At 46.6% G+C, this 27,651-nt stretch overlaps 1 protein-coding gene and 1 long non-coding RNA gene across 2 annotated transcripts in view; both read right to left on the bottom strand.

Annotated features, from left to right (window-relative positions):
* The window catches only part of LOC118891902, a 43,120-nt gene extending 23,292 nt beyond the window's left edge, over nucleotides 1-19,828 (bottom strand). Inside the window, exons 1-4 of the long non-coding RNA XR_005019200.1 lie at nucleotides 19,761-19,828; nucleotides 17,378-17,480; nucleotides 8,139-8,241; nucleotides 6,927-7,108 (exon numbers count right to left, since the gene is read on the bottom strand). This is a non-coding gene — a long non-coding RNA (uncharacterized LOC118891902). The remainder of the gene's footprint in view (nucleotides 1-6,926; nucleotides 7,109-8,138; nucleotides 8,242-17,377; nucleotides 17,481-19,760) is intronic.
* Nucleotides 19,829-21,538: 1,710 nt separating this feature from the next.
* LOC118892648 (zinc finger protein 28 homolog) overlaps nucleotides 21,539-27,651 on the bottom strand; it is a 29,543-nt gene continuing 23,430 nt past the window's right edge. Inside the window, exon 5 of the mRNA XM_036847388.1 lies at nucleotides 21,539-21,983. Coding sequence (XP_036703283.1) covers nucleotides 21,880-21,983 — 104 coding nt within the window. The 3' untranslated portion in view covers nucleotides 21,539-21,879. The remainder of the gene's footprint in view (nucleotides 21,984-27,651) is intronic.

Below are 27,651 nucleotides of genomic sequence, written 5' to 3'. Positions count from 1 at the left end.
ATACCATTTTCTTGGATTGACAGAATCAATATTGTCAAAACGACTATACTACCCAAGGCAATCTACAGATTCAATGCAATCCCTATCAAATTACCAATGGCATTTTTCACAGAACTAATTACCAATGGCATTTTTCACAGAACTAGAACAAAAAATTTTTTAATTTGTATGGAAACACAAAAGACCCCAAATAGCCAAAGCAATCTTTGGGTCAACAAAAAACAGAGCTGGAGGAATCAGGCTCCCTAACTTCAGACTATACTACGGAGCTACTGTGATCAAGTCAGTGTGGTACTGATGCAAAAACAGAAATATAGATCAATGGAACGGGGTAGAAAACCCAGAGATAAACCCACGCACCTATGGTCAATTAATGTACAACAAAGGAGGCAAGAATATACAATGGAGAAAACAGTCTCTTCAGTAAGTGGTGCTGGGAAAACTGGACAGCTGCATGTAAAAGAATGAAATTAGAACATTCTCTAACAACATACACAAAAATAAACTCAAAATGGATTAAAGACCTAAATGTAAGACTGGACACTATAAAATTCTTAGAGGAAAACATAGGCAGAACACTCTTTGACATAAATCGCAGCAATATCTTTTTTGATCCATCTCCTACAGTAATGAAAATAAAGACAAAAATAAACAAATGGGACCTCATTAAACTCAAAAGGTTTTGCACAGCAAAGGAAACCATAAACAAAACAAAAAGACAACTCACAGAATGGGAGAAAATATTTAGAAACGATGCAGCCAACAAGGGATTAATCTCCAATATTTACAGACAGCTCATGCAGCTCAATATCAAAAAAACAAACACCCAATCAAAAAATAGGCAGAAAGGGACTTCCCTGGCAGTCCAGTGGTTAAGACCTCGCGTTCCAATGCAGGGGGGTGGGTTCGATCCCTGGTCGGGGAGCTAAGATCCCACATGCCTTGTGGCCAAAAAAACCAAGGCACAAGACAGAAGCAATATTGTAACAAATTCAATAAAGACTAAAAATGGTTCACATCAAAAAAAAAAAATCTTAAAAAAAAAAAAAAGGCAGAAGACCTAAATAGACATTTCTCCAAAGAAGACATACAGACGGCCAAGAGGCACATGAAAAGATGCTCAACATTGCTAATTATTAGAGAAATGCAAATCAAAACTATGAGATACCACCTCACACCAGTCAGAATAGCCATCATCAAAAAGTCTACAAATAATAAATGCTGGAGAGGGTGTGGAAAAAAGGGAACCCTCCTACCCTGTTGGTATTAATGTAAATTTGTACAGCCACTATGGAGAACAGTATGGAGGTTCCTTAAAAAACTTAAAATAGAGCTACCATATGATCCAGCAATCCTACTCTTGGGCATATATCTGGAGAAAACCATGCTTTGAAAGAATACATCACCCCAGTGTTCACTGCAGTGCTGTTTACAATAGCCAGGACATGCAAGCAACCTAAATGTCCGTCAACAGATGAATGGATAAAGATATGGTACCTATATACAATGGAATTTTTCAGCCATTAAAAAGAATGAAATAATGCCATTTGCAGCAACATGGATGGACCTAGAGATTATCATACTAAATGAAGTAAGTCAGACAGAGAAAGACAAATATATGATAACACTCATATGTTGGTTCTTATTTGAAAAAATGATACACGTGAACTTATTTACAAAACAGAAACAGACTCACAGATTTCGAAAACAAACTTAAGGTTACCAAAGGGTAAACCTGGCGTGTGGGATAAATTAGGAGCTTGGGATTGACATACACACAGTACTCTAACACAACAATGTAAAGCAAGTATACTCCAATAAAAATTAATTAATTTAAAAAAATACACTACTATGTATAAAATAGATAACCAACAAGAACCAACAAGACCACAGGGAACTCTACTCAATATTCCATAATAGGGCTTCCCTGGTGGTGCAGTGGTTAAGAATCTGCTTGCCAATGCAGAGGACATGGGTTCGAGCGCTGCTCCGGGAAGATCCCACATGCCGCGGAGCGACGAAGACCCAACGCAGCCAAAAATAAATAAATAAAATTAAAAAATATGTAATCCATAATAACCTAAATGGGAAAAGAAACTGAAAAAGAATAGATATATGTATAACTGAATCACTTTGCTGTACATCTGAAACTATCACTTTGTAAATCAAATACAGTCCAACATGAAATAACTCTAAGTATTACATACGGAAGATCCACAAGGAAGTTGAATCAGAGAATAAGCTTATAATCAGAGTATAGGGTTTTTGGTAAGTTTCCAGAAATGCAATACAAAAACAGATCTTGGTGCATTGTGAATCACTAGTAACAGCAGCTAAAAGACATTTTTAGAAGATAACCTAGACGATTAAAACTAACTTTAATGGCACCTTTTCAATTTGTTAGACACACTAAGTCCTAAAGTATGTCTGCGAAATACAAAATTTATATATTGATCTCTACCCCTGGTTCCTGGCACAGAGCTCTTAAAACCCTTGTAAATTCCTAAGCGATAAGAGCACCAGGAGCGTCTTTTGTTCTGTGGAGGCAACTGGGTGGGCTCCTGGATGGGACTGGTCACCAGAAGGACCGCGCCATGACTGGAAGCTTGGGCTTTTCAGCTCCACCCCCCAACCTCCAGAGAGGGGCGAGGGGCTGGAACGGAGTGAATAAGTGATCACGCCTGTGTGAAGAATCCTCCATAACATCCCAGAAGCAGGGGGTTCTGAGAGCTTCAAGGTGAACACATCCACACCAGGAGGGCGACACGCGCCAAGTCCGCGGGCACAGAAGCTCCTGCACTCGGGACCCTCCCAGACCTCGTCCTGTGTATCTCTTCATCTGGACGTTAGTGTGTATCTTTTATCATATCCTTCACTAAACTGGTAAACTTAAGCAAATGTTTCCCTGAGTTCTGAGAGCCACTCTGGCAAATTAACTGAACCTGAGAAGGGGGTTATGGGAAACTCTGATCTGTAGCCAAGTCAGACAGAAGTTGTGGGCAACCTAGGGACCAACTACTTTCGATTAGCATCTAAAGTGGGGGGGGGGGCGGTCCTTAGGGACTGAGCCCTTAAGCTGTGGGGTCTGACACTGTCTCCAGGTGGACGGTGTCAGAACTGAGTTGGGTTGTAGGACACCTGGTTGGTGTCACAGAACTGCTGGGTCTGGGAAACCCCTATAGCTCTGGTGACCAGAAGTAGCAGAAGTGAAATGTTCTGTGTGAAAGTAAAACAGACAGACACAGTGCGGAGAGCTGTAGTTTGTTCCAAGGCAATCTCTAATGAAGGACATAAAATGATCTTTTTTTCTTTTCGGCCGCACCACTTGGCTTGTGGGATCTTAGTTCCCCGACCAGAGATCAAACCCTGGCCCCCTGCAGTGGAAGCTCGGAGTCTTAACCGCTGGACCGCCAGTGAAGTCCCTGAAACGATCTTAATAGGAAAATTATAAAGTGTTACCGAACGACATCAAAGTAGAAAGAAAGAGAGAGCGTGTGTTCTCGGAAAAGAGACGCAATGCCATCATGATAGCAACTCTCCCAAACAGATGCAGAGTGTTCACAAAATTCCATTACATCCAAAACCAGGTCGGGTTTTTTGGTTTGTTTATGAAAAACTACTTCTAAAAACTGAAATGAGAGCCAAATGTCTAAGAATAGCCAAGTTTCCTACAGAACAAGGTGGAAGAACTTTCCCTAAAACACATCAAAGCATTTAAGTCCGGACAGTAGTTGGGGCCACACAGCATTAGCAGGAGGAGGGACTCACAGACCTGGGGAAAGAATGGACATGGGGCAGGAATCTCCTCCAGGGCGGGCACTGGCCCACAGGGCGATGACAAACGGCTGTCTACGGGCGGGTGGGGTAGGGGGGTGGGTAACACTGTCAATGTCATGTATAATAATCCATTTAATGCAGATTTTGGGGTTTTTTTTTGGCCGAGCCCTGAGGCATGAGGGATCCTAGTTTCCTGACGAGGGATCGAACCCACACCCCCTGCAGTTGAAGCACGGAGTCTTAACCACTGGACCGCCAGGGAAGTACTTTCAGAAGAAGTTAAAGGCAAGTGTCCCACGACTTCTGTATACAGATTTTTCTTATATAAGGAAAATAAGAAGGAAGCTACAAAGGAGGAGATTGACCAATTCATTTCTGTTAACCTTGAGTCCATTCACCAGCACAGAATAAAGGAGATGAAAAGATAAACCACACACGGGGAGACAATATTGGCAGTGCCTGCAAACGAAAAAGGATTCATGCCCAGAGCATCTAAAGAAAACTGAAGAAATCAAGAAACATACAAATACACACATCACACAGAAGATGAACCACCACACCCTCGTCCGGTAAGAACCCTACGTAACCACGAAGAGACCCTGGCTCCCACTGGAGGTGGACAAACATTTATCGAGATCACTCAGCGATGGGGACCACAAGGAAGAAATAAACAGGCGGGCAAGAATACACTCTGGACACGACCAGCATTTTCTGAGTAAATTTAAACTTATCCATAAGCTACGAAGCCACGCTTTTTTCTCTGAAGTGCAGAAACTCAAGTCACATCTCGCACTTGGAGATAAAAACAAGAATGAATGTCGCAGCATTGCTAACTAATCAAAAAATGCACTTGGGGAATTCCCTGGCAATCCAGAGGTTAGGACTATGCACTTCTACTGCAGGGGCCCGGGAACTAAGATCCCACAAGCCATGGTGCAGCCAAAATAAAACCCAAAACACTTGGAAGAACCCAGGCAGCAAAGGCACTGGAACACATGAGTCAATGGGGAGAGCTGAGCCTCAGACACCAGCACGTGTGAAACAGACTAGGGCTGAGAAACCCCAGAGAAACTTCTGTGTGACATTACTGGTGATTTACGAACTAACGTTCACTCATTGGAAACTGAAGGGGCAAAATCAGACGACACACTGCTTAGTGATAAGAGATGGTAAAGGTATGAATAATAACAAAGAATCACGACAGAGGTCACCTTGGCAACAGGAGGGAGAGATGTGGGAGAAGCACAGGATGCGGAGATGCCAACAGGTACCAAGGCCTACCTGTACACCTGGGGGGTGAGTCCACAGGTGTTTATATTGTTATTATTAATTTTGCAGCAAAACAGAAACAAGCAAACGGGCTTAGGTACAGACCAGCCAAACGGGCATGAAAGAGATAAGCAACCTTGGTTATTCTTCAGCTGTTACTACTAACAAACACTTGTAGCTAGACTTGTCCCTCACAAAGCTGATTACTCTAGGAATCCACGTGAATTACACTCTGCACCTGGCACTCTTCTCCCCCTACACTCCCTTGTAGCGCTCTTTATTTCAGAAAGAAGGTCACAGGCCTATAACTTCAGGGATACCAGACCCGGTTGCCAGGCTGCCTAACGCCAGCTGTGACCATTTTGAAATAATGCAAGAAAAAAATGCAAGACCTTCACAGCTTTGATCCTTATCACCTACCCCAGACCCAGAGTCCTGAGTATAAAAAACTCTCTACCCTCTCGAAGGGGGCACAGTTCTTGAGGCGCTAGCCTACTGTGTTCTCCCCTTTGCCTGGCAAAGAATCAATCTATTCTTTCTTTTCCTCAAATCTCTGTCTCCATGTTTCTGTTCCGCATTGGTGCACAGAGAGCCAAGATTATTTTGGCATCATTAACTTAATGCAAAAGTCACGCGATTTAAGAACAGCCCCAGGGCAAGCACAGGACACCTCAGAGAGGACACACTACCCCCAGCCCTACTGGAAGCGGATCCCCTCCCCTCGTGATCGTGGCATCCACAGCTCCTCCTGTGGTAGTTCATGGTCTGGAGGCCACCTGCATGGGCTGAGGGGGCAGCAAGACCCCAGGGCACCTCCCTTCACCTCCCTCGAAGGCTCAGCTTTGCGCTCAGCTTGTCCCCCACCCCAGGTGATGCCCCTGCTTCAAGCTCCGTGGGTCATTTACAGGAGACAAAGACCCTCCCCCCAGAGTGTGAATGGGAGCCTGCAGGATCCCCGCTTCCACCTGTGTTCACGGATAACGTAAAGGAGGGAAATTCTAGGGCACTTTTATGGTTTTAATAACTGGATCCTGCTTATTCCTTTCAGAAGACAGGTATTGAGACAGGCTGGGACCTGGGACCCTTTGCTGCAGTGCTTGCACCTGGACAACCATCTCCTCCAGCAACAGATGCAAAGAAAACTCTAAGGGACTAAAAATAACTGCACGCATGCGCATTGGGGGCAAATTAAGACCAAGATACAAAAAGGCCAAAACCCAACTGCCACTTCCGAGGTACGGGAGCAAAAGCAGGGTCCTGTGCATGACCCCCGCACACGGCACCACCAAGGGGGTGGCCAGACCATCTAAGCCACCCCTCCGGCCCGACCCACCCACCTACCCTCACCCTCACCCGGTTTAAGGGACCAGCCCGCCCCTCCTCCTGGATCCAGCAAAGGCACCAGTTACTTGTTCTCGCTCCCTCGTGCTGTAGCAGGAACCTCAATAAAGCCTTGCCTGAACTCCTCACCTGGCCTGATCAATTTCTACTGATTAAGGGCTCCAAGAACCCAGGTTGGTAACAGTTATCAGCTAATACCCTCACGGTAACACACTGTTTGTAAATTAATCAGAATTGAACACTAGTTGCTTTTACAGGTCACATTTTACAGAATTTTCATTAATCTGAATGCCATGCGTTAACAGGAAATGGAACAGGACCAGAGCGTCAGGAACGCTGTACCTTGTATGGAAGAGTCACTATTATTTTTATAAAGACATGAATCCGCCTCTTTGTCGACCTTATTTCAGTGTACTGTCAAGTTTAACAATGTAATAGCCACTTACCTTACCAGCAAAAGTGAGTTCAGGAATAGAGGGAGTAATTGCAATCTATGACGGACCACCGGCAAATCCAGAGAATAATGAAGGGGCGCTTACTATTAAGGGAGAAGGAGTAGTTTGGAGCGGCTGTAATAACCGAGGAGTCCATTGGAGGAGCTGGGCGTCCAAAATATGGAGGCTTCTCAGTGGCTGGGCTGTCCTGGCCCAGAGAGGTTTTCTTCATTCTGCTGGGTAGTAAGATGCGCCTTCCGGTTGGCGATGTAGAGGGAGGTCTCCACCTGTTTGGATTAATTGATGAAGCTTGGGGAGAGGTAGGGGGACGCCGAGAGCTCTCCCTATAGGCCCATTTCCACTCCAACTTTAGCTGAGGTTTCTTCAATTAATTCCAGAGAACTTTCTGCATTTTCCCCACAACTGCAGTGGAAGACAGGACATTCCTGAGACCCTTCCCAGAACAACACGAGTCGAAAACACGCTCCGCGCCAGGAGACCAAGAGCAGACCTGAGGAACTTACTATCTAAGTGGAAGGAGAGGGGGAAAGGGTCCGTTATTTTACCTTTACTGAAAACTGAGGCCAGAGTGAAAGCAGAACCGTCAGGTCCAGGGCAGGTCCCCTACAGCCACCCCAACCGCCCTCCCCAAGTCCTGTCCTCCCTCCGACCCCACCCAGCAAAGGACTCGGGGAGGGACCCCCGCGTGGGGACGGTACAAGACGCCAAGACCTCACCCCGGGGCGGAGGGCTTATTGAGGTGGAGACTAGCAGGGGGAGTGGGGAGGGAGACCTGGGACCCCGTCAGCTTCCAGTGGGCTCCTTGCCGGTTCGAACCAGCCCCTCCTGGTCTCCGGCCCCGGCTCGGGCACTCACCATCTCCGCCTCGCTCTGAGCTCTGCCCGGCGTCCTGCAAGCGGCCCCGAGACTTGGGCAGGTGAGAGCGATGTGGAACGTACACCTGGGGCTGCGTGGGGCAGGCGCGCACGAGCTCGGCGTGCGCACAAGCGCAGCAGAGGGCGGACAGCCTCTCCCTAGGAGCCGAAATTGCGCCCGCCCCCGGCCGATTGGACGGTAATCCTTGCCCCGCCCCCACGCTCAATCCTCCTCGCCCCATCCTACTCTGTGCTGGTTGGCCTGACCCCGCCCAGTCGCCGCTGATTGGACATTTCAACCAGACCCCGCCCCTACTCCTGAGTGACAGGCCACAGGGACGCGCATAGCTGATCCGCTCGCCTGGGACTTGGGCTCCCTGCTTGGCAGACCCTGTGGCATCTGCCCACAGCTGGGCGGCTCCCTTGTGTTCTCCTCCTGCACCTGGTAGTCCAGACTCAGTTTTCCCGCGGATCGCTCCATATCCGGAGTGAGGATGAGAAAAGGCGGGACACTGCAAGGGCCGAAGTCACTGTGGAAATGTTCCCTTTAAAAACAAAGACTCGCAGTTAACATCACCACGTGCAAAGCAGGTTCACCTTTGACACGGGAAAGCCCCTCCCTTCGTCCCCTCCCCCGCCTCTGGGGCTTGAGATCAGCAACCCAAGGCCCAGGAACCTTTCCCCCGTGGGAAGTCGGACCCCGAGGCCCCAACGGGCGTGCAGAACTCGTCTCAGCACATCCACAGTTGTGAGATGCCACAATTCTCAGGTGTGCATTTTACACTGCAAGGAAATGTTTTTTAGATCCGTTTAGTGTGTCGCTGGAAAATTCTGAAATACAAAAAGGCTGTGATATCCCTAAAGCAACTGAACTATTTTAACTGACATAAGAAAAAGCAAGAAAAGCTTAAATAAGTTTTCACTGGACCTGAAAACTCTTAATATTCTGATTACATTAGGCCAAAACACTTAATAGCATTTCATATGACTGCTCATTTCAGAAAATACCCTTCATGAATATTGCTGATTGGTAAAACTTTTCTTCCCGGGGACCTCGAGGGAAGGTTGTTTGGTTTTCTTAAAGGAGCTGGTGTCCGCCAGTTTGTCAGCCAGGTGTCTGTATTCTTCTTGGCTTGTGGCAGGGTCTTGCTTGCCAAGGTGGTTAATAACATCTGGGTTTCTGGAATGGGAAATAGTTCTTGCAGCGATTCTTGACTGATTTGACTACGTGTGACTTTTTTTTATTTGTTGATACGAATCGTTGTCATCTCTTGTTGGAGCAGCAGTTCTTGAGGTGGAATACAAAGACTTTTTGGAAGCAAAGTTACTGGGTAAACTTGAGGATGGAAGGTCAGTTATCTGCTGGCCTACTGGCCTGGGAGTTACAGGGAGAGGACAGAGGCCTGAGCTAGAGACGTCTGAGGGGTGGTTATTGTTTTGGTTTGTTAATGGAATGGAGCTAGTTTTTAAACTCTTAAAATTGTCGTGATTTTTTTAATGAAAAGTAGATTTGGGTTGTTATTAATTTCTATAAGGGGTACATTTTTGTTAGGGGAAATAGAACCGAATTGCTAGTGTGCAAGTTTAACTTGAACAATAAAAATTGAGAATATTTCATTTTGTGTTTCGGAGAGTATTCTGTATGAGGGAGCTGTTTGTTTCCCTATGTGAGGCATAAGCCAAAGATCAGTTTTGTCCACTGCTGGAGAAAGAATCAACGAAATGGAGCAGTGTTCCCCAAGGCGTGCTGCTTGTCTGATCTTGAGAGTGCCAGAGTAGACAGCAGCTTTCTGATCTAGAGTTCTTCAGATTTGCAAATGGACAGTGGTTTCAAGACTTGACGCTGACGCCAGAGTCTAATATGAGTGATGGTTACGCTCATTGGTAGGTGGGATCCCAGCTAAGTGAGGTGGTGTGAATAGTTAGTAGATGCCCTGCAGTCACTGGACGGTAACAACACAGCGCTGTCTCCCAGGTAAAGCGGCAAATTACTCTTTTGAGTTTATTGGAAACGTCTTCTGTTGATGAAGCTTCTGGGGGAAGATGTGCTTTGACAGGCTTTTGAAAGTGGGTCACCTCCCCCTACAATCTCTCCTGGTTTGTTACTTTCTGTAGACAAAGAAAATCAGCTGATTTTTTTAAAAAATTAATTTTTTTATATTTGGCTGCCCACGGGCTTTCTCTAGTTGCGGCGAGCAGGGGCTACTCTTCGTTGCAGTGCGTGGGGCTTCTCATTGCGGTGGCTTCTCTAGTTGCAGAGCACGGGCTCTAGGTGCACGGGCTTCAGTAGTTGCAGCACGTGGGCTCAGTAGTTGTGGCTCGCGGGCTCTAGAGCGCAGGGTTAATAGTTGTGGCACATGGGCTTAGTTGCTCTGCGGCATGTGGGATCTTCCCAGACCAGGGATCGAATCCGTGTCCTCTGCATTGGCAGGCGGATTCTTAACCACTGCGCCACCAGGGAAGCCCCTTCAATTGGTCATTTGAAGCATTTAGTTTGAATGTGGCATTTTGTACCTTTCCTTCGGCAAAACATAGGTCTATTTATAAGCATTTTTATATTTTCTTCCTTAAACATGGCTTGTGTATTTCTGCTATAAAATACAGCAATAACTGGGGAGTGCTGCAAGGTGTGTTCTTAAGCACAGGGTCTGTATCATGCGAGGGTCAATAAAGTTCACAGAAATTAAAAAAAAAAAACCCTCCAACTTGAGTTGAAGTAAAAAACTATAAACTTCTATACCGTTGACCATTTTACTTATAATTAGAAAAATTCATTTTCTGTTTCATTTTCTGTTCTACCTGCTTTTGTTTTAAAAACTCCTATATATCCTGGCTTCCCCCCTTCCTCTTCAGAGCAGTCTCTCAGAGTTATTTGAGATGCCGTCTCCCGGGCCTGAAGTCCTACGAATGTCCGCCGAATAAAATATAACTCTCAACTTTTAGGTTGTGCATTTTTAGTTGACAATAGCCTGTATCTTCATTTCCTTTAATTATCCCCAAGTGTTCTCTACAGCTGGTTGTCCTAACCAAGATCCAACACAAACCGTTTGTTGCATCTTCTTTTTTTTATTTTTAGAGTATTAAACAGTAAAATTGATTTAATTCTTTCAGTGTGCAGTTCTATGAATTTTAGTATAAGGATAGTGTTTAGTGTCAGCAGAGCTGAATTGTGCGCCCCCCAATTCATTTGTTAAAGCCCTGACCCCCCAACATCTCAGAATGTGACTATATTTGGAGACGGGGATCTTTAAAAAGGTGATTAGGTTAAAATGAGATCCTAATCCTCATTTTATTCTTTTCCCAACCTTTTTTTTTTTTTTTTCTGGCCATGCCCCGAGGCATTTGGGATCTTAGTTCCCCGACTGGGTATTGAACTTGGGGCCTGGGCAGTGAAAGTGCTGAGTCCTAACCACTGGACCGCCAGGGAATTCCCCTAATCCTCATTTTACTCCAACACCACTCCAATCTGACTGGTGTCCTCATAAGAAGAGATTAGGTTACACACACACACACACACACACACAGAAGGACAACCACGTGAGGACACGGGGAGAAGGGGAGAATACAGCCAACTACAAGCCAAGGAGAGGCCTCGGAAAGAACCAACACTGCTGACACCTGGACCTTAGAAGTCTGAACTTCTAAGCCTCTAGAATTGGAAGAAAAATGAACTTCTGTTGTTTAAGCCACCCAGTCTGTGGTATTTTGCTATGGCAGCCCAAGCAAATTAATACATCTAGTAATCAAGACAGTGTTGTATTGCCATAAGGACAGTTGAATCAATCAATGGAATGGAATTTAAAAATCCAGTGGTAGACCCTACATATATGCTCAATTAATTTTGCCAAAAGGCAACTCAAGGTAGAAATGGTTCTGGAACACCTGGAAATCCATATAAAAATAAACTCTAATCCCAATTTCACACTATAAACAAAAATTATTTTGAGATGGATTATAGATCTAAATGTAAAAGCTAAAGTACAAAGCTTTTTATTTATTGAAGTACGGTTGATTTACAACTACAGTTGTAAATAGTTTTAGTTGCTGGTGTACAACAAAGTGATTCAGTTATACATATCTATCTATCTATATTCTTTTTCAGATTCTTTTTCCTTATAGGTTATTACAAATTTATTGAGTATAAAATTCCCTGTGCTATAGAGCAGGACCTTGTTGTTTATCTATTTCATATATAGTAGTATCTGTTAATTCCAAACTCCTAATTTATACCACCTTTCCCCTTTGGTAACCGTAAGTTTGTTTTCTATGTCTGTGAGGCTATTTCTGTTTTGTAAATAAGTTCATTTATATCATTTTTTAAGATTCAACATACAAGTGATATCATATGGTATTTGTCTTTCTCTGTCTGGCTTACTTCACTTAGTATGATGATCTCTAGGTCCATCCATGTTGCTGCAAATGGCATTATCTCATTCTTTTTTTATGGCTGAGGAGTATTCCACTGTGAAGGTGTATATGTATATGTGTGTGTGTGTGTATATATATACACACCACATCATATATATATATATATAATCTCACATCTTCTTTATCCATTCATCTGTCAATGGACACTTTGGTTGCTTCCATGTCTCAGCTATTGTAAATAATGCTCCTGTGAACAATGGAGTGCATGTATCTTTTCAAATTAGAGTTTTTTTTGTCTTTTCCAGTTATACGCCCAGGAGTGGGATTGCTGGATCATATGGTAACTCTATTTTTCATTTTTAAAGGAACCTCCAGGGACTTCCCTGGTGGTCCAGCGGTTAAGACTCCGTGCTCCCAATGCAGGGGGCCCGGGTTCCATCCCCTGTCAGGGAACTAGATCCCGAATGCATACCGCAACTAAGAGTCTGCATGCCACAACTAAAGATCCCGCATGCCGCAACAAAGATCCCTTGTGCCGAAACTAAGACCTGGTGCAGCAAAATAAAAACAAATAAATAAATATTTTAAAAAATAATAAAGGACCCTCCATACTGTTCTCCATAGTGGCTGTACTAATTTACATTCCCACCAACAGTGTAGGAGGGTTCCCTTTTCTCCACACCCTCTCCAGCATTTATTGTTTGTAGATTTTTTGATGATGGCCATTCTGACTGGTGTGGGGTGATACCTCATTGTATTTTTGATTTTCATTTCTCTAATAATTAGTGATGTTGAGCAGCTTTTCATGTGCCTGTTGGCCCATCTGTGAAATGCAAACCTTTGAGAAGGAAACATTAGGGTCTATCCTTGAGTTCTTGGAACAAAGAATTATTAGATAGAACCCAGAAAGCATGAGCTACAAAAGAAAAAAAAAAGATAAAATAGATTTCATTAAGCTATAATTTAAAAAATGGAACATAACAAGTCTTGGCTGTTTTGAGATGCAGGGATTATTATTATTCAGCTATGGCGAGGCCAGCAGTCTAGGAGGTGAGTGCCACTGAAAAGATAATGTGTTCTCACAGACCTCCCCCAGGGGAGGGGGCACACAGGGCCAGACAGGGAAGCACCAGGCATGCTCAGGAGGCAGGGGGATGAAGGGGGAATGTGAGCAAGAAGCTTTACTGCGGTTCCCTGGGGAAGGAGCCGGCAGGCAGGGTGAGCAGGCTCAGGATCGGCTAGTTTGCATGATTCCAGGGCTCTGGGGAGGAGGAGCTGCTGGGGTGACTAGGACAGGGGGACAATGGCCCCGAGAGTGGGAGCCCCGTAGAGGAGGGGTTGGGATGCAGCTCTGCACTGGCTGGTTTGTGTGTGAAAGGTGAACTCACAGGTGAGTTGTTTACTGTCTAGGGATTGGCCACCCCTGGGAGGGGCAGATCCCTCTAGGGTCATTGAGGCCGCGGCTGTCAGAGCATCAGGACATAGAAAATAAAAAAAGCCTTGAGTAATGCACTGGTGAGCAGGTGGAGAAATTGGAACCCCTGTACACTTCTAGTGGGAGTGTAAGATGGGGCAGGTGCTGTGGAAATGTTTGGTGGTTTCTCAAAAAGTTAAAGAGAATTAGCATATGATCCATTAATTCCACTCCTAGGTATTGTGAAAATAAACAAAATCCTCACTTAAAATTTCGGGAGGCCAGAAGGGGGAGCTCTTAAGCCTTTCTAACTCAATAGGAAGAGACATATCTTTGCATCTCTCGCAGGAAAGTTACTACTTTACTACTCAGCAGGGGGAGGAAGAATTTCTCCTTGCCTGGCAACAGCCCAGCCAATGAGAGACCGTCAGCACTCAGCCAAGGAAAAACCACTGCACTCTGAACCCCCAGTTTCCTCCAATGGACTCTGTTTATAACAGCCCCTCCCAACTCCCCCTTCTCCTTTATAGAAGAATCCTGTTCTCTTCTGTCCTCCAGACTTGCCTGTGGCTCACCATAAATTACAAGTCCGGGATTGCAATTTTGCTGTTCCCAAATAAACCCATTTTGCTGTTTTATTGTTTTAGGTCAACAGAATATATCCAAAGGAATTGAAAACAAGTACTCAAACAGATACTTGTGTATCAGTGTTCACTGCAGTACTATTCACAACTGAAAGGTGGAAACAACTCAAGTGTCCATCAAGAGATGGGTGGATAAACCCAATGTGAGCCATCAACACAGTAGAATATTATTCTGTCTTGAAAAGGAATGAAGCATTGACACGTGGTATGTGGACAGAACTTGAAAACAGATGCTCAGCGAGAGAAGCCAGACACAAAAGGACACATAGTGTGTGACTCCATTTACGTGAAACGTCCAGAACAGGGAAATCCTGTTTACTTTTCTTCATGCTTATAAGGCTGTCAAACGATACACCCATATTTAGGATTTTCTTCTTATGATGTTTCTAATTTTTTCCAAAAGTGGGATCATTTCATACACACTTTTGTGCAACTATATCTTTTTCTTTTACTAAATAATAAATATGATAATCGGCCCAAACCAAAGCACAGGGTCTAACTCTTTGAAGGTTAAGGACTTTTTGTGGCAGTTCACTGTCAATAAAAAGATCCTCTCAATCCAAATACCGCATCCCCCAAGAGCCCTCCCTCAAGACAAACACCGTCACCAGCATTTTGTATAACCTTACAAAGACTTTTTGTGTGCGCACAAAGAAAAATGCGGTGTATTCCTCTAATAAATACTTGTTAAGCATCTCCTATGTCCCAGACTGTTCTCTGAACTGGACAGTACGGTAGTAAATGACCACAAAAATCCTTTACCCTTCTTAGATTCCAGTGAGGAGGGACAGGAAATAACCATATTAACAAATAGCATATATAATAAATATAATATATCCCAGTATGGGGGCACACGTCAAGGGCACAGTACACAGGTAAGGAACAGGGGAGTGTCTGTGAGCACCTGTCCCTCTGCTGCCTCTCCCAGGCCCAGCACAGCTGTTTGATTCCCATCACACACAGGGAAGCCTCCGCTCTGCCCTGACCCCCACCTCACCCACACCCCACCTCCCCAGAGAGCCAGCCCCAACCTTTTCCAGGTTCTAGAAGGAATGCTTCTGGTGCTGAAGGGCTCACCCAGGGTGACTGAACAGGGGTTGGGGCAAGGCTGGGGATGTGTTTACATGATCTAGAAAGTGAAAAGCCAATCCACAGAATAGGAGGAAATAATTGGAAATCATATATCTGATAAGGGAATTGTATCTAGAATGGATTTTTAAAGACTCCTACAACTCAAGAATAAAAAGATAAGTTATCCAATAAAAGTGGGCAAAGGAGCTAAGGAGACATTTCTCCAAGAAAGATACACAGGGAGCCAATAAACACATGAAAAGCTGCTCAACACCATGAGCCACCAGGGAAATGCAAACCCAAACCACGACGAGGTATCACTCACACCCACTAAGGCAGCTGGAATCAAAAAGTCAAATAACAACGAGGCTTGGTGACATGTGGAGAAATCAGAATCCTCATTCACTGCTAGTGGGAATGTAAAATGGTGTACTGCTGTGGAAGAAGGTCTGGCAGTTCCTCAAGTGAGTAAACATATAGTTACCACATGACCCAGCAATTCCACTCCTAGGGATCTAGCAAAAGAGTTGAGAACGGCTTCAAACACATACTTGTACACAAATGTTCACAATGGCCAAAAGGTGTTAGCCACCCAAGTGTCCATCAGCAGATGAATGGATAAACACGGGGTCCATCCTTACACGGGAATATTATTCAGCCTTAAAAAGGAAGGAAATTCTGACACAGGCTACAACATGGATGAACCATGAAAACATTATGAAAGAAGCCAATTGTAAAAGACCACATTCTATATGATTCTATTCATATGAAATACCCCAAAGAAGGAAATCTATAGAGAAAGAAGGTAGATTAGTGGTTGCTTAGGGCTGGGGTAGGGGTTGGGGAGATAGGGGGTGATAGGTAAAAGGTATAGGGTTTCTTTTTGAGGTAGTGAAGATAGTCTAAAAATGTCTGTGATGACGGTTGTACAACTCTGTGAATACGAAAAGCCACTAAAGTGTACACTTTGAATGGTGAATTGTATGGTATGTGAGTTATAGTTCAATAAAGCTGTTTTTTAAAAAATACACACTAAACTCTTTAAATAAAAACAAGATATGTGGCTACTGGCTATCATATTGGAGAGCACGTGCCTCTGTGAAAGAAAAACAACAGAAAAACCACAGCGTGCAGGACACTGAAAATTTCCAGAATTCACTCTGAGAAGTCAGACATGGTAGGAAAAAAAGAACTGTGGACTAAAATTGACAGAAGAATCGAATCTTCTTAGCAAAAGTGAGCTCTGCAAAACCTGGCCAGGGAATCTTGCCATAGAAGGAAACTTCAAAAAGATGCAAAGCTAGCTTAGGTAAGGTGAACCCAGCTAACACAACTGAGGGCTGACTCAACCCTTCCATGTGACCATGAACTTCAGAGCTATTGGCCAGAATGGGTGAGAAACAGCCCTTCTCAGACCCTGGGAGCCATTCCAACGACAATCTGGCAGTTTCCATTACAATTTAAAATGTACACGTCAATGGTTGTTTGGGCTTACAGAAGATCACACGTTGATACAGGCAGAGATCTGAAAACCCCACGAGCACCTGGAAATTCTGATGGCTTTCAATGGGCCCAACCAAGTGACATGGGGACTGGCATGGGACCTCTTTTCACAGTATACCGTTTGGTACCATACTTTGCCCAATTTTTCACACGGAGAATTTGTTCACTTAGCGACACAAATCACACAAGTGTTCCACGTAAGTCGTGATTTTTAAACATGGGGCTCGATAAAAATTGTGTCACCAAACTGTTAATGATCTTGTGATTGTGCACCGCCTCTCTGGACCACTGTCACAGCTGCATACAGGATTTAAGGGCAAGGATGGGTGGTGTGTGTGAAAGTGAGGTAGGCTGGGACCCTTTACTGCAGTGCTTGCACTTGCCCTTGGACAAACATCTTCTCCTGCAACAGGATACAAACTCACTCTAAGGGACTAAAAATAACTGCAAACATGCCCAGCGGGGACAATTAAGAACATAAGATAGGAAAAGGCCAAAACACAACTGCCATTTCTGAGGTGCCGGAGGAAAAGCAGGGTCCTGTGCACGATCCCCGCACACAGCACCACCGGCAGTGGGGGACAGACCACCCCAGCCACCCCTCCGGCCCGACCCAGGTCTGCCCCCGCCTCACCCCATTTACGGAACCATCCAACCCCCTCGGAGAGCGAGCAAGGGCACCTGTTGCTTGTTTTCACTCCCTCACAGCGAGTCCCAAAGAAGCCTTTCCTGAATTTCTCCTCTGGTCTCTTATCAATTTCTATTGATTACAGACTCCAAGGACCTGAGTGGGTAACAAAAGTGAAACATTGAGAAAATAGACCAAAACACCGTCAACAAGAATATGGTTAAGTAAGTCATAGTATATACAAGGCAGATGTAAGGAACTAATTACATCATTTTGTATAAACTTGTTCTCCACTAAGGGCAATTTTGCTCCCTGGGGGGACCCCCGGCAGTGTCTGGAGACAGTTTTGAACCTCACGACTGACTGCGGAGGGGCTGCTACTGGCATCTGGTGCAAGGAGACCAGGGATGCTGGTCCACACCCTACAGTGCACAGAAAAGACCCCCAAAAAGGAATGATCTGGTCCTGAACGTCAGCGGTGCTGAATTTCAGAAACCCTGGTGTATAAAAACTAAATCTCAAAAATAACGTTGAAGGAAAAGAAAAAAAGCTGGCGATGAATCCTAACAGTAGGATGCTGTTATGGCAGTTTTTAAAAACACACAAAAATTACCATGTGTTGTTTAAGGGCACACACGTTTTTAAAAAGCCTATATACACATAAACTACAAGACTACATGTCAAATTAGAAATGGCTACCTCTGGGGAGGGAGGGAGAGAAATATCCATACTGTTTTACAAATGTGTGCAGCAAATATGGCTAAGTGTTAAAATCTGTATATTGCTTGTGTACGCTTCATTGAATTATTTCATTAAAAAGCAAATATAGGGGCTTCCCCGGTGGCGTAGTGGTTGAGAGTCTGCCTGCCAATGCAGGGGACACGGGTTCGAGCCCTGGTCTGGGAAGATCCCACATGCTGTGCAGCAACTAGGCCCGTGAGCCACAACTACTGAGCCTGCGCGTCTGGAGCCTGTGCTCCGCAACAAGAGAGGCCGCGATAATGAGAGGCCCGCGCACCGCGATGAAGAGTGGCCCCCGCTTGCCGCAACTAGAGAAAGCCCTCACACAGAAACGAAGACCCAACACAGCCATAAAAATAAATAAATAAATAAAACCAAAGTTTAAAAAAAAAAAAAAAAAGCAAATATAGAAATGGTGTTTTGTTAAGATTAAGGAATTACTTTGGATCTGGAAGACAATCATTTCTCTGTGAAAATTTACCAATAGAATAATAACGATATCATGGTATCTAATGACTGTCTACTCCACATCATGCATCACTCACTCTAAACAGGGTTTCTCCATATCTGCACTATTAAATAACTTTAGTTGTAAGTGCGGCCCCATTCAGGGCAGGGTGTTGAGAAGCATCCCTGGCTTCCACCCACTGGATGCCAGTAGCACCCCACCTCCACCCCCCAGGTGGTACAAAAATGTCTCTGGATATTGTCAAGTGTCCCCGGGGGGGGGGAACTGCCCCAGGGTTGAAAAATCACTGCTCTAGACAGATGATTTACATCACACTCTTCACTTGCTAAATGCAGGTACTGTTACGTACCAGCATTCAATTTAGAGATGTGGAAACTGAGGCTCTGAGAGGCTTAGCAACCTGCCTACTATCACCGGAGAGCTGACTGAGGCTCTCACGACTGGCGCCCAGCTGAGCAGAAGGTCTCACGGGATACGAGAGAGTAAAAATCAGCTGAGAAAGTACCGGCCCTGTCATTCATCATGCTGGGAGGGCGGATGAAGACAGCAAAATTAGCAGGAAACGTATCCTCCCAGAACACGCTACAGCTGTAAAGTGTCAAAACAGCTCCCTTTTGAGCCATTGCCGTCTACCTCGCTGAATACTCTGTCCATTAAAAGCACACCTTCTGACCGAAGTCCTATCAGAAGGAAGACAACGTCCCTCTCCTGCCTGTCAAACATAATTCCCTTGGATACCAAGAATCTGTCTCCATCTCCACCCAGGTGCAGGGCTCAGATAAGGGGTTTCCGGACATACAATCCACAGGCATCTTATCTTTGCGGTTCCCAAGGAAACAGGGCCTGGGTCCACGTCGCCGTCCAGACCCAACGCTGACCCCTCTGCACGGAGCTCAGTTTTGCTCTGAGCCAATGGAAACCAGGCTGCACTTACATCTCACCTACACCCACCCTTCCCCAAAATCCTACAGTGAGTCCGATCCGGGTCCTAAGGCCCAGGGGGTCAGAAGGTCCCGCGCCAACCAAACCCCCCGGGGCTCAGTCCCATCCCACCGGCCTCCACCTGGGCGGGACCCGGGAATTCGCGCTTTTAATGACCCCGCCCCCTACTCTTGGAACTGTGCCCCGCCCTCTGACCCATTCCCACCGCCGCCCGCCACTCCTCCAGCCTCGGCCGACGAGCAGACGCGGGGCCACGACCTCCGGTGGACACAGGAAAAACCTACCTCCCGAGAAATAGGCTGGCGCGGAAGGGAAACCACAGTACCCGGCGACCACTCCCCGACCGCCGCTCCCGCTTCCGGCTCCAGGACTGTCGGGAGCGGAAAAGGAGGCAAGCCCTCGGCTTGGGACTGGTGGAGCCCCGAGGAGGGGCGGGCCAACAACATCCTTCAATAGCCGAGCAGAGAAGGGCGAGTCCCCTCCCCCGCGGGACGTGATTGGGCCCAAGGTCCAGCCTCTCCCCTCTAGGTCATTCCAGAAACCGAAATTCCTGGGCGCGGTTAAGGAGGGATCCGCCTACGTGGGCGTGGTTATCGGCTAAGGAGCCCAGGGACGCTACTGGGGGCGCGGCCTCCCGCTAATCCCTGAGCGCCCAGTTTACTCTGATAAGCAATGGCCGCTCACATAAGCAATAAATGCTTATCTCTCCAAACATGTTCCTCATGCTAACACACCCATATAAAAAGACATTCCCATTGTTGGAATGTTTCTCCCCTGAAAGTCTCTTATTTCTTGGGGAAATGGGGTCATATTTTATTCATTTCTCTACGTGTTGCTTTTGTTACTAATATATGCCTTGTGATATCCTATGGTGGCCACTGGATGGCGACCTAGCTCATGTTTTCACTTTTGTACCTATGTATGTATTTGTATTGGGTGTACCCGGGAAAAATGCATGTGGATTCCTCAAAAAAAATGCTCATTAAGCATCTCTGTATTCCAGACTCTATTGTCTGAACGGGGGAAGACAGCAGTAAACGAACACAAAAATCCTTGCCCTCATCCTTCTTAGATTCCAGTGGGGAGGGACAAAAATTAACCATATAAAGAGCATATATAATAAATATAATGTATCCCAGTGTGGACAGGGGAGAGGCTGTGAGTACCTGCTGCTTCTGCTGCCTCCCCAGGGCCCTGCACAGCTGTTTGATTCCAATCACACACAGAGAAGCCTCTGCCCTGCCCTAACCGCCCCCTCTCCCCTTTTAGGGACCCATCTCCAGCCTTTTTCCAGGTTCTAGGCGGGATGCTTCTAGTACAGGGAGGGCTGCCAGGGTGACTGAGGTGAGGCTGGGGCAGGCCTGGGGGCTCTGCGAGCAGTTCCTGGCTGTGAACTGTCATCTCAGGCACTTGGAGAAGCTCAGATGTGCAGTGGATGGTGTCCAGGATGGGCTGCAGCTGGCTTATTTGCATTAAATTAACAGGCTCAATTTTGGGAGAATTGAAAATTCTTATAGGTCTTCTTTTTAAGGGTATGTCTGTCGATTCAGAAACGATAACTTCATCATAATATAGTATACACAAGTCAGTTCAGAGTGAATCATGGAACTGAATGTAAGAGATAAAACTCTAAAACATCTGGAAGAAACACAGGAGAAAAATCTTGGGACTTCCCTGGTGGCGCAGTGGTTGGGACTCTGCGCTCCCAGTGCAGGGGGCCCGGGTTCCATTCCTGGTCAGGGAACTAGATCCCACATGCATGCCACAACTAAGGAGCCCATGTGCCGCAACTAAGACCCAGCGCAACCAAATAAATAAATAAATATTTAAAAACAATCTTTGTGACCTTGGGTTAGGCAAAGATTTCTTAGCTAGGATACAAAATGTGGCAAATACACACAAAGGAAAGATCAAGTAGGCCATTAAATTTTTAAACATTTGCTCATTGAAAGGCACTGTGAAGAAAGCAAGCAGGCAAGCCACAAGAAGATATTTGTGCAACAGACACTGACCAAGTAATTGTATCCACAATATACAAAGAAAGCGTTCAGTGGAGAAAAATAGTGACCACAAGAGGGCGCCCTTTCACTAGCAAAACCTCCTAGTTGGCTGTTTCGGAGCAGCCACTGAAGTATTGCAGGATAAAGGGGATGTTACCGAACCAAACTGGGTCTGCTCACGTGCGGCCAGTAAAGCCAGTTTACTGACCCGGGTTGTGGTGAAGGAAAGGGGAATGTTTATTGCAGGCGCCAAGCCAGGAGTCCAGGCAGCTAGTGCTCAAAAGCCCCAGACTCACTCCCCAGTAGTTTTCAGGGAAAAGGTTTTAAAGATGGGGTGAGAGAGGGGGTTGTGTGTGCGTGATCAGCTGGTGGACGTTCTTCTGATTGGTTGGTGGTGAGGTAATCAGGCATCAACATCATAAACCTTCTGGTTCCAATTGGTCTGGGGTCTACGTGCTTGTGGGCATCGTGCAGTTAACTCCATCCACCTAGTGGGGGTTTCAGTATCTGCAAAACAACTCAAAGGACATGACTCAGAATATTATCTATAGCCCTTGAGGAGGAACGGAAGGTCCTTGACTTTAATGGCTAAATCATTGTTATTTCGTCTTGCTTGGCTGTTTTACTTTCTTTCTGCATTTTCTCCCTTCTCTGATTGAATTTATTCTTAGGAACTCAAGGAAGGCCTAGGAAGCTAAAGGTTTTTTTACAGACAAGAGGAAGGTGGAGGACATGGGGGGGCGGTTTGTCCTGCAAAGTTCCCATAGGGTCCTGCTTGGTTACAGGGGCACAGAATGCAATTTACATCCAGAGTTAAGGGGGGAAATATGAATAATTTACATATACGTATGTATATATACACAGAGAGAAAATCAAAAAGCAAAAGGGACCAGCTATGAATGTTGGGAAAACTGGGTGAAGGGAATATTCAGGAGTTCTTTGTACTGATCTTGCAACTTTTCTGTAAGCTTGAAATTATATCAAAATAAAAAGTTCCCCCCGCAAATAGTTTCCTAGTTTGTACTAGAAAGCATATAGATAGCCAACCAGTGATCAAAGAAATCAGTGATCGATTTTAATTGTCTGTGACCATTTGGTTTCATTTGTTTTCCTGTATCTCTGGTTTTATTGCTGTGTTTTCCACGAATATAACTGGTAAGATCATCCCTTTAAGGAATTTTATAATAGCTTATTTGTGGTTGAAAGCAATGGGTCCCAAATGAAGCTGCTTCTTTGTGTCACACTTTTTCTTTTTGTTTTTCATCCTGAATTTTAATCTCACATTTATTTCTGAAAAGCAGATTGGACAGTGACAGGGGAAATTCATTCATTTACCTCGACACGATCATTGCTTGGAAGCCGCAGCCCATGTATTCTTTTATTTTTTTTTTCATGGCCTCTCATATTATTGGCATCCCCATCATGAAACCATTTTCTTACGTTTCTGTTAGTATGTCTCTTTTTTTTTTTTCTTACCACGCTGCGCGGCTTCTGGGAATCTTAGTTCCCCGACTAGAGATCGAACCCGCGCCCTCAGCAGTGACTGGGCAGAGTCCTAACCACTGGACCGCCAGGGAATTCCCAGTATGTCTCTTTTTTAATTGAAAATTTTTATTGAGAGAACTGTAGATTCACATGCAGTTGTAAGAAATAATTCAGAGAGATCTCTTCTACATTTTTCCAAGTTTTCCCCCGTAGTAACATTTTGCAAAACTATAGTACAATGTCACAACCAGGATCTTAACATTGATACAATCTATTTTATTCAGGGGTGTGTGTGTGTGTGTGTGTGTGTGTGTGTATTAAGTTCTATACAATTATAACACCTGGGTGGGTTCATTTATCTACAGTCAAGATACAGAGTATGTTCATCACCACAAGGGTCTCCTGTGTTGCCCTTATAATCGCACCCACCTCCCTCCTAGTTTTCCTGCCACCCTAACCCACCAGGAAGGTTTTTTTTTTTAATTTAAAAAGTTACTCATTCTCCTAGGAATCCCCTAACTAGAAGCACCAGGCTTGAGCTCAGAAATCTGCATGTTGACAAAGATGATCCCAGGGCTGGGACAGTAATCCTGGGGCATCTAGTTATGCCTGAAAGCCAGGCAGTGCTCACAAAATGATGGGGGCTTGTCACTACAGCCCAGAAGCCAGTTGGAAGGGGCTCCTACTGGCCAAATCTGGGACAATGGGACCATTAAAACAATTAAGGAGACGAAAGCCAAGGGCCCCACGGGCAAGCCTGGGGGAGTTCTCCAGGGCTCAAACGATCATTTTGCAACTGTCCCAGCAAAGATTGTTTCAGGCAAGAATCAGCCTGAGCAAAGGACCTGAGGTAGTGTTCAAGGACTAGCAGGGAGGCCTGTGTGGCTGGAATAAAGGGACTGAAGTCAGAGGGGTGCTAAAGACGCCGTGGGGCCTTCAAAACCCACCTGAGGACTTCGGCTTTGACTCTGGGAGACTGAGAGCCCTGGGGGGTGTTTGAGCAGGGGAGGGACAGGATCTGACTCAATGATAGGGATGTTCTCTATCAACAGGGTCCAATATGGCACCCGCCAGCCACATGTGGCTACTGAGCTCCAGTAAGGAGCTGAATTTTAACTGATTGAAGGTTAAAGAGCCACATTTGACTAGTGGTTACCTCACAGGACCCGGCAGCTCTAACGGAAGGAGAGAGACAAATAAGTAAATAGAGAAACAAGATTCACAAAATGTAAGTGCTTAAAAGAAAATAGAAGGTGAACGGGTGAAAGTGAGCCAAGATTTTGAGCTAAGGTAGTCAGGAAGGGCTTCTTGGAGGAAGTGATGTTCACAGTGAGACATGGAAGATAAGGAGTTCCTGCCACCCTAGAGAGAACAGGGAAGGCTGTTTCAGGCAGAGGGCACAGCCCGTGCAAAGGTCCTGGGGCAGGACCGGGCCTGGTGTGTTGGAGGAATAGTGAGGAGGCCCGTGTGTCTGAAGCAGAGTGAGCGAGGGGGAGAGAGGGAGGAGGGGAGGGCAGGGAGGGGACCGGGGCAAGTTGTGCCCCTCTTTGACCTCCACTTCACACCTAGAATGAAAACCAGGGGTCTCCCTAATTACCTCCCACTCTTGAGTATGGTAGGTAGTATCCCATTTGATGAGAGCAGGGACCAGAGAGGTAGCATGATTTGCCCAGGGTCACACAGCTGGGGAGAAGCACACACAGCATTCAGTTCTGCACTCCTGCCCACTTCCATCGACCACCTCCCAGTGTGATCACTGTTGTTCCTTTGCAGTTCCAGGAGATCTGGCAGGGGCTCCAGGAACATCGCAAGCAGGTGAATGAGTGACCAGGAGCTTGGAGCAGGGCTGCCCCTCCTTGCAAGGCAGGGGAAAGGGGGAGAGAGGGAGGGGGTGAGGACAGGGAGGGGACAGGGCAGGTCATGCAGGGCCTAGCGGGCCACAGGGGAGGACTTGGGCTTCCCTCCCCCCCCAGGGAGGTGGGAGCCCTGGAGGGCTGGGGGCAGAGAGGGTGGGACCGGAAGTGGAATCCCCAGGGTATCAGGGGGGCCCCACACCTCAGGAGTGCATCTCCAGTCCTGAGCCTCTTCCCTCCTGTCCCTGCAGGCCTGGAGGAGGCCAGGGCCCTGTCAGCACTTTGCAGGTTAGCTGCCTGTGCTAGGAAGGGGCTGTTAGGTGCCAGGCACGGCCCGATGTGATCTCCGTGTGTCTGAGGTTCTCAAGGGCCTGACTCACACTGGGGGTGGGGTAGGGGCAGCTCCCAGCACGGGGAGCCTTGCCCAGGCTGAGCACGGCTTCCACCCCGCCTGTCCTCCCGCCACCTGGCCCCTTTCTCCTGGGTGCTGGCAGGACTTTCTGCCTGTGCCGGGTGTGACTCCTTCCCCAGCCGCATTCCCAAACTAAGCCCCAGAACAGCACAAGTCAAAACAACAGCGTCCCCACCAGGAGGCAAAGAACAGAAATGAAACACTTGTTTTCACTAAGTGGAAGGAAATTGGGAAAAGATCCATTATTCTACCTTTGCTGAAACCTGTGATCAGAGTGAACGCAGAACCGTCAGGTCCAGGGCGGGTCCCCTGCAGCCACACGAACCGCACCCCACCCCCACCCTGCAACCAGTGGTCGTCCCATCCTCCCTCCGACCACTACCCAGCAAAGGACTGGGGCGGGACCCCCGCGTAAGGTCCGGACAGGACGCCGGTACCTGACCCTGCGGCGCAGGGTGGAGACTTGGATTGTGAGCCCTGGGGTAGGGCCGGGTCCATGGCTGCTTCCAGCCCTCCTGCCTCTCAGGGGCATTCTCCTTGCGGCCCGCGGCCCGGGCAGGTGAGAACGATGGGGACGGTACACCCGGGACCACACGTGGCAGGTGAGCACAGCAGCTGGGCGAGAGCGAGGTCCACGCAGGGTGCCAGCGGGCCTGCCCCCAGCTCTGATTGGAGGGTGCTCTGGGCTCGCCCTCTCACGGAGGGCTCTGATTGGACAATTTCCCAAGACCCGCCCCCTGCCTCTTCAGTGACAGGTCAACAGGACACCTGTGGCTGACCAGCCCACCCCCCACCTGGGCTCTGAGCTGAACCTGGTCCCGAATGGGCATACCCTCCTGGAGCCAAATGTGTGTCTTTTTTTTTTTTTTTTTTAACAATGTGTGTGTCTTGATTCAGTTTCCCCAGGGAGCCAGGACTGGACAGGATGGGATGGGGGTCTGGTGACATCCTGGGCCAGTGGTCTGCCCAATTTAAGGTCGCCCTGGGTCTATGCCCTTTGTTTAAGAACAAAGACAGTGACGTCACCACGTTCAAGGCAGGGCCAGGCTCTGTCAGACGTGTGACCTTTGACATGGGGTGACCTCGCCCTTCATCCCCACCCTCACATCTGGGGCTTGAGGTCAGCAACCCAAGACTCCACCATGGGAAGCCGGACCATGAGGCCCTAGCCTCCCTGCAGGACTGGTTCAGTCCCACTTGCTGATCTTGGAGAACATCTCAGAGAGGCAGGAGGCATCTGGGATTCCCTTTCAGGACACCGATGCTGGCTGGCAACAGTCATTTTGGGGAGTTTGTTTTACCACAAGGACATCATTGCTGAAAAGCACCATTTTGGGGTCCTCCATCTAGCCTATAAGCTCTGGGGGCTTACTAGCCCACCAGCAGGCCGGCACCTGTCCTGAGTCCCCCATGGGATGAGCAACCAGTCACTCCAGGACCCGGCCCCAGACCACCAGTGGGTCAGCAAAGCCTGAGAGCCAAACAGGCCAGGGAACAGTCCCACCTATGAGTGAATCCACAGTGGTCAGATTCACCACAACAGAAGGACCCATAAGCCCACCTAGGGAGCACCCCCAGAGCATATAACTCAGATGTCCAGAAGGGAGTTTGTGTCTGGGCACCATAGGTTGTCTCGTACATTAAGGTTACATCTACAAGATTGGGAAATGAAACTGACCTACCTAATACATAGATATAGACACAGAGAATTAGACAAAATGAGGAGAAGAAGGAATATGTTCCAAATGAAGGAACAAGACAAAACCCCAGAAGAAGAACTAAGTGAAGTGGAGATAAGCAATCAAATGAATAAAGAATTCAAGGTAATGACCATAAAGATGTTCAGGAATCCAACAGGGGGAGGGGCAAGATGGCGGAAGAGTAAGACGCGGAGATCACCTTCCTTCCCACAGATACAGTAGAAACACATCTACACGTGGAACTGCTCCTACAGAACACCTACTGAACGCTGGCAGAAGACGTCAGACCTCCCAAAAGAAACTAACACACCATTGTAAAGCAATTATACTTCAATAAAGATGTTAAAAAAAAAAAAAGATGTTCAACAAACTTGGGAGAAGAATGATGAACACAGCAAGGATGTTTATGAAGAGTTAGAAAATATAAAGAAGAACCAATCAGAGCTGAAGAATACAATAAATGAAATTTAAAATACAGTAGTAGGGAGCTTCTGTGGTGGCGCAGTGGTTAAGAATCCGTCTGCCAATGCAGGAGACATGGGTTCGAGCCCTGGTCCAGGAGGATCCCACATGCCGCGGAGCAACTAAGCCTGTGTGCCACAACTACTGAGCCTGCACTCTACAGCCCGTGCTCTGCAACAAGAGAAGCCACCACAATGAGAAGCCCGCGCACCGCAATGAAGAGTAGCCCCCACTCGCCTCAACTAGAGAAAGCCCGCGTGCAG

This window comes from Balaenoptera musculus, chromosome 3, assembly GCF_009873245.2.
Source record: "Balaenoptera musculus isolate JJ_BM4_2016_0621 chromosome 3, mBalMus1.pri.v3, whole genome shotgun sequence".
In the NCBI taxonomy this organism is placed as follows: domain Eukaryota; kingdom Metazoa; phylum Chordata; class Mammalia; order Artiodactyla; family Balaenopteridae; genus Balaenoptera; species Balaenoptera musculus.
Note: the sequence above shows the minus strand (reverse complement) of the source record. Positions and strands in the feature narration are given on the sequence as shown.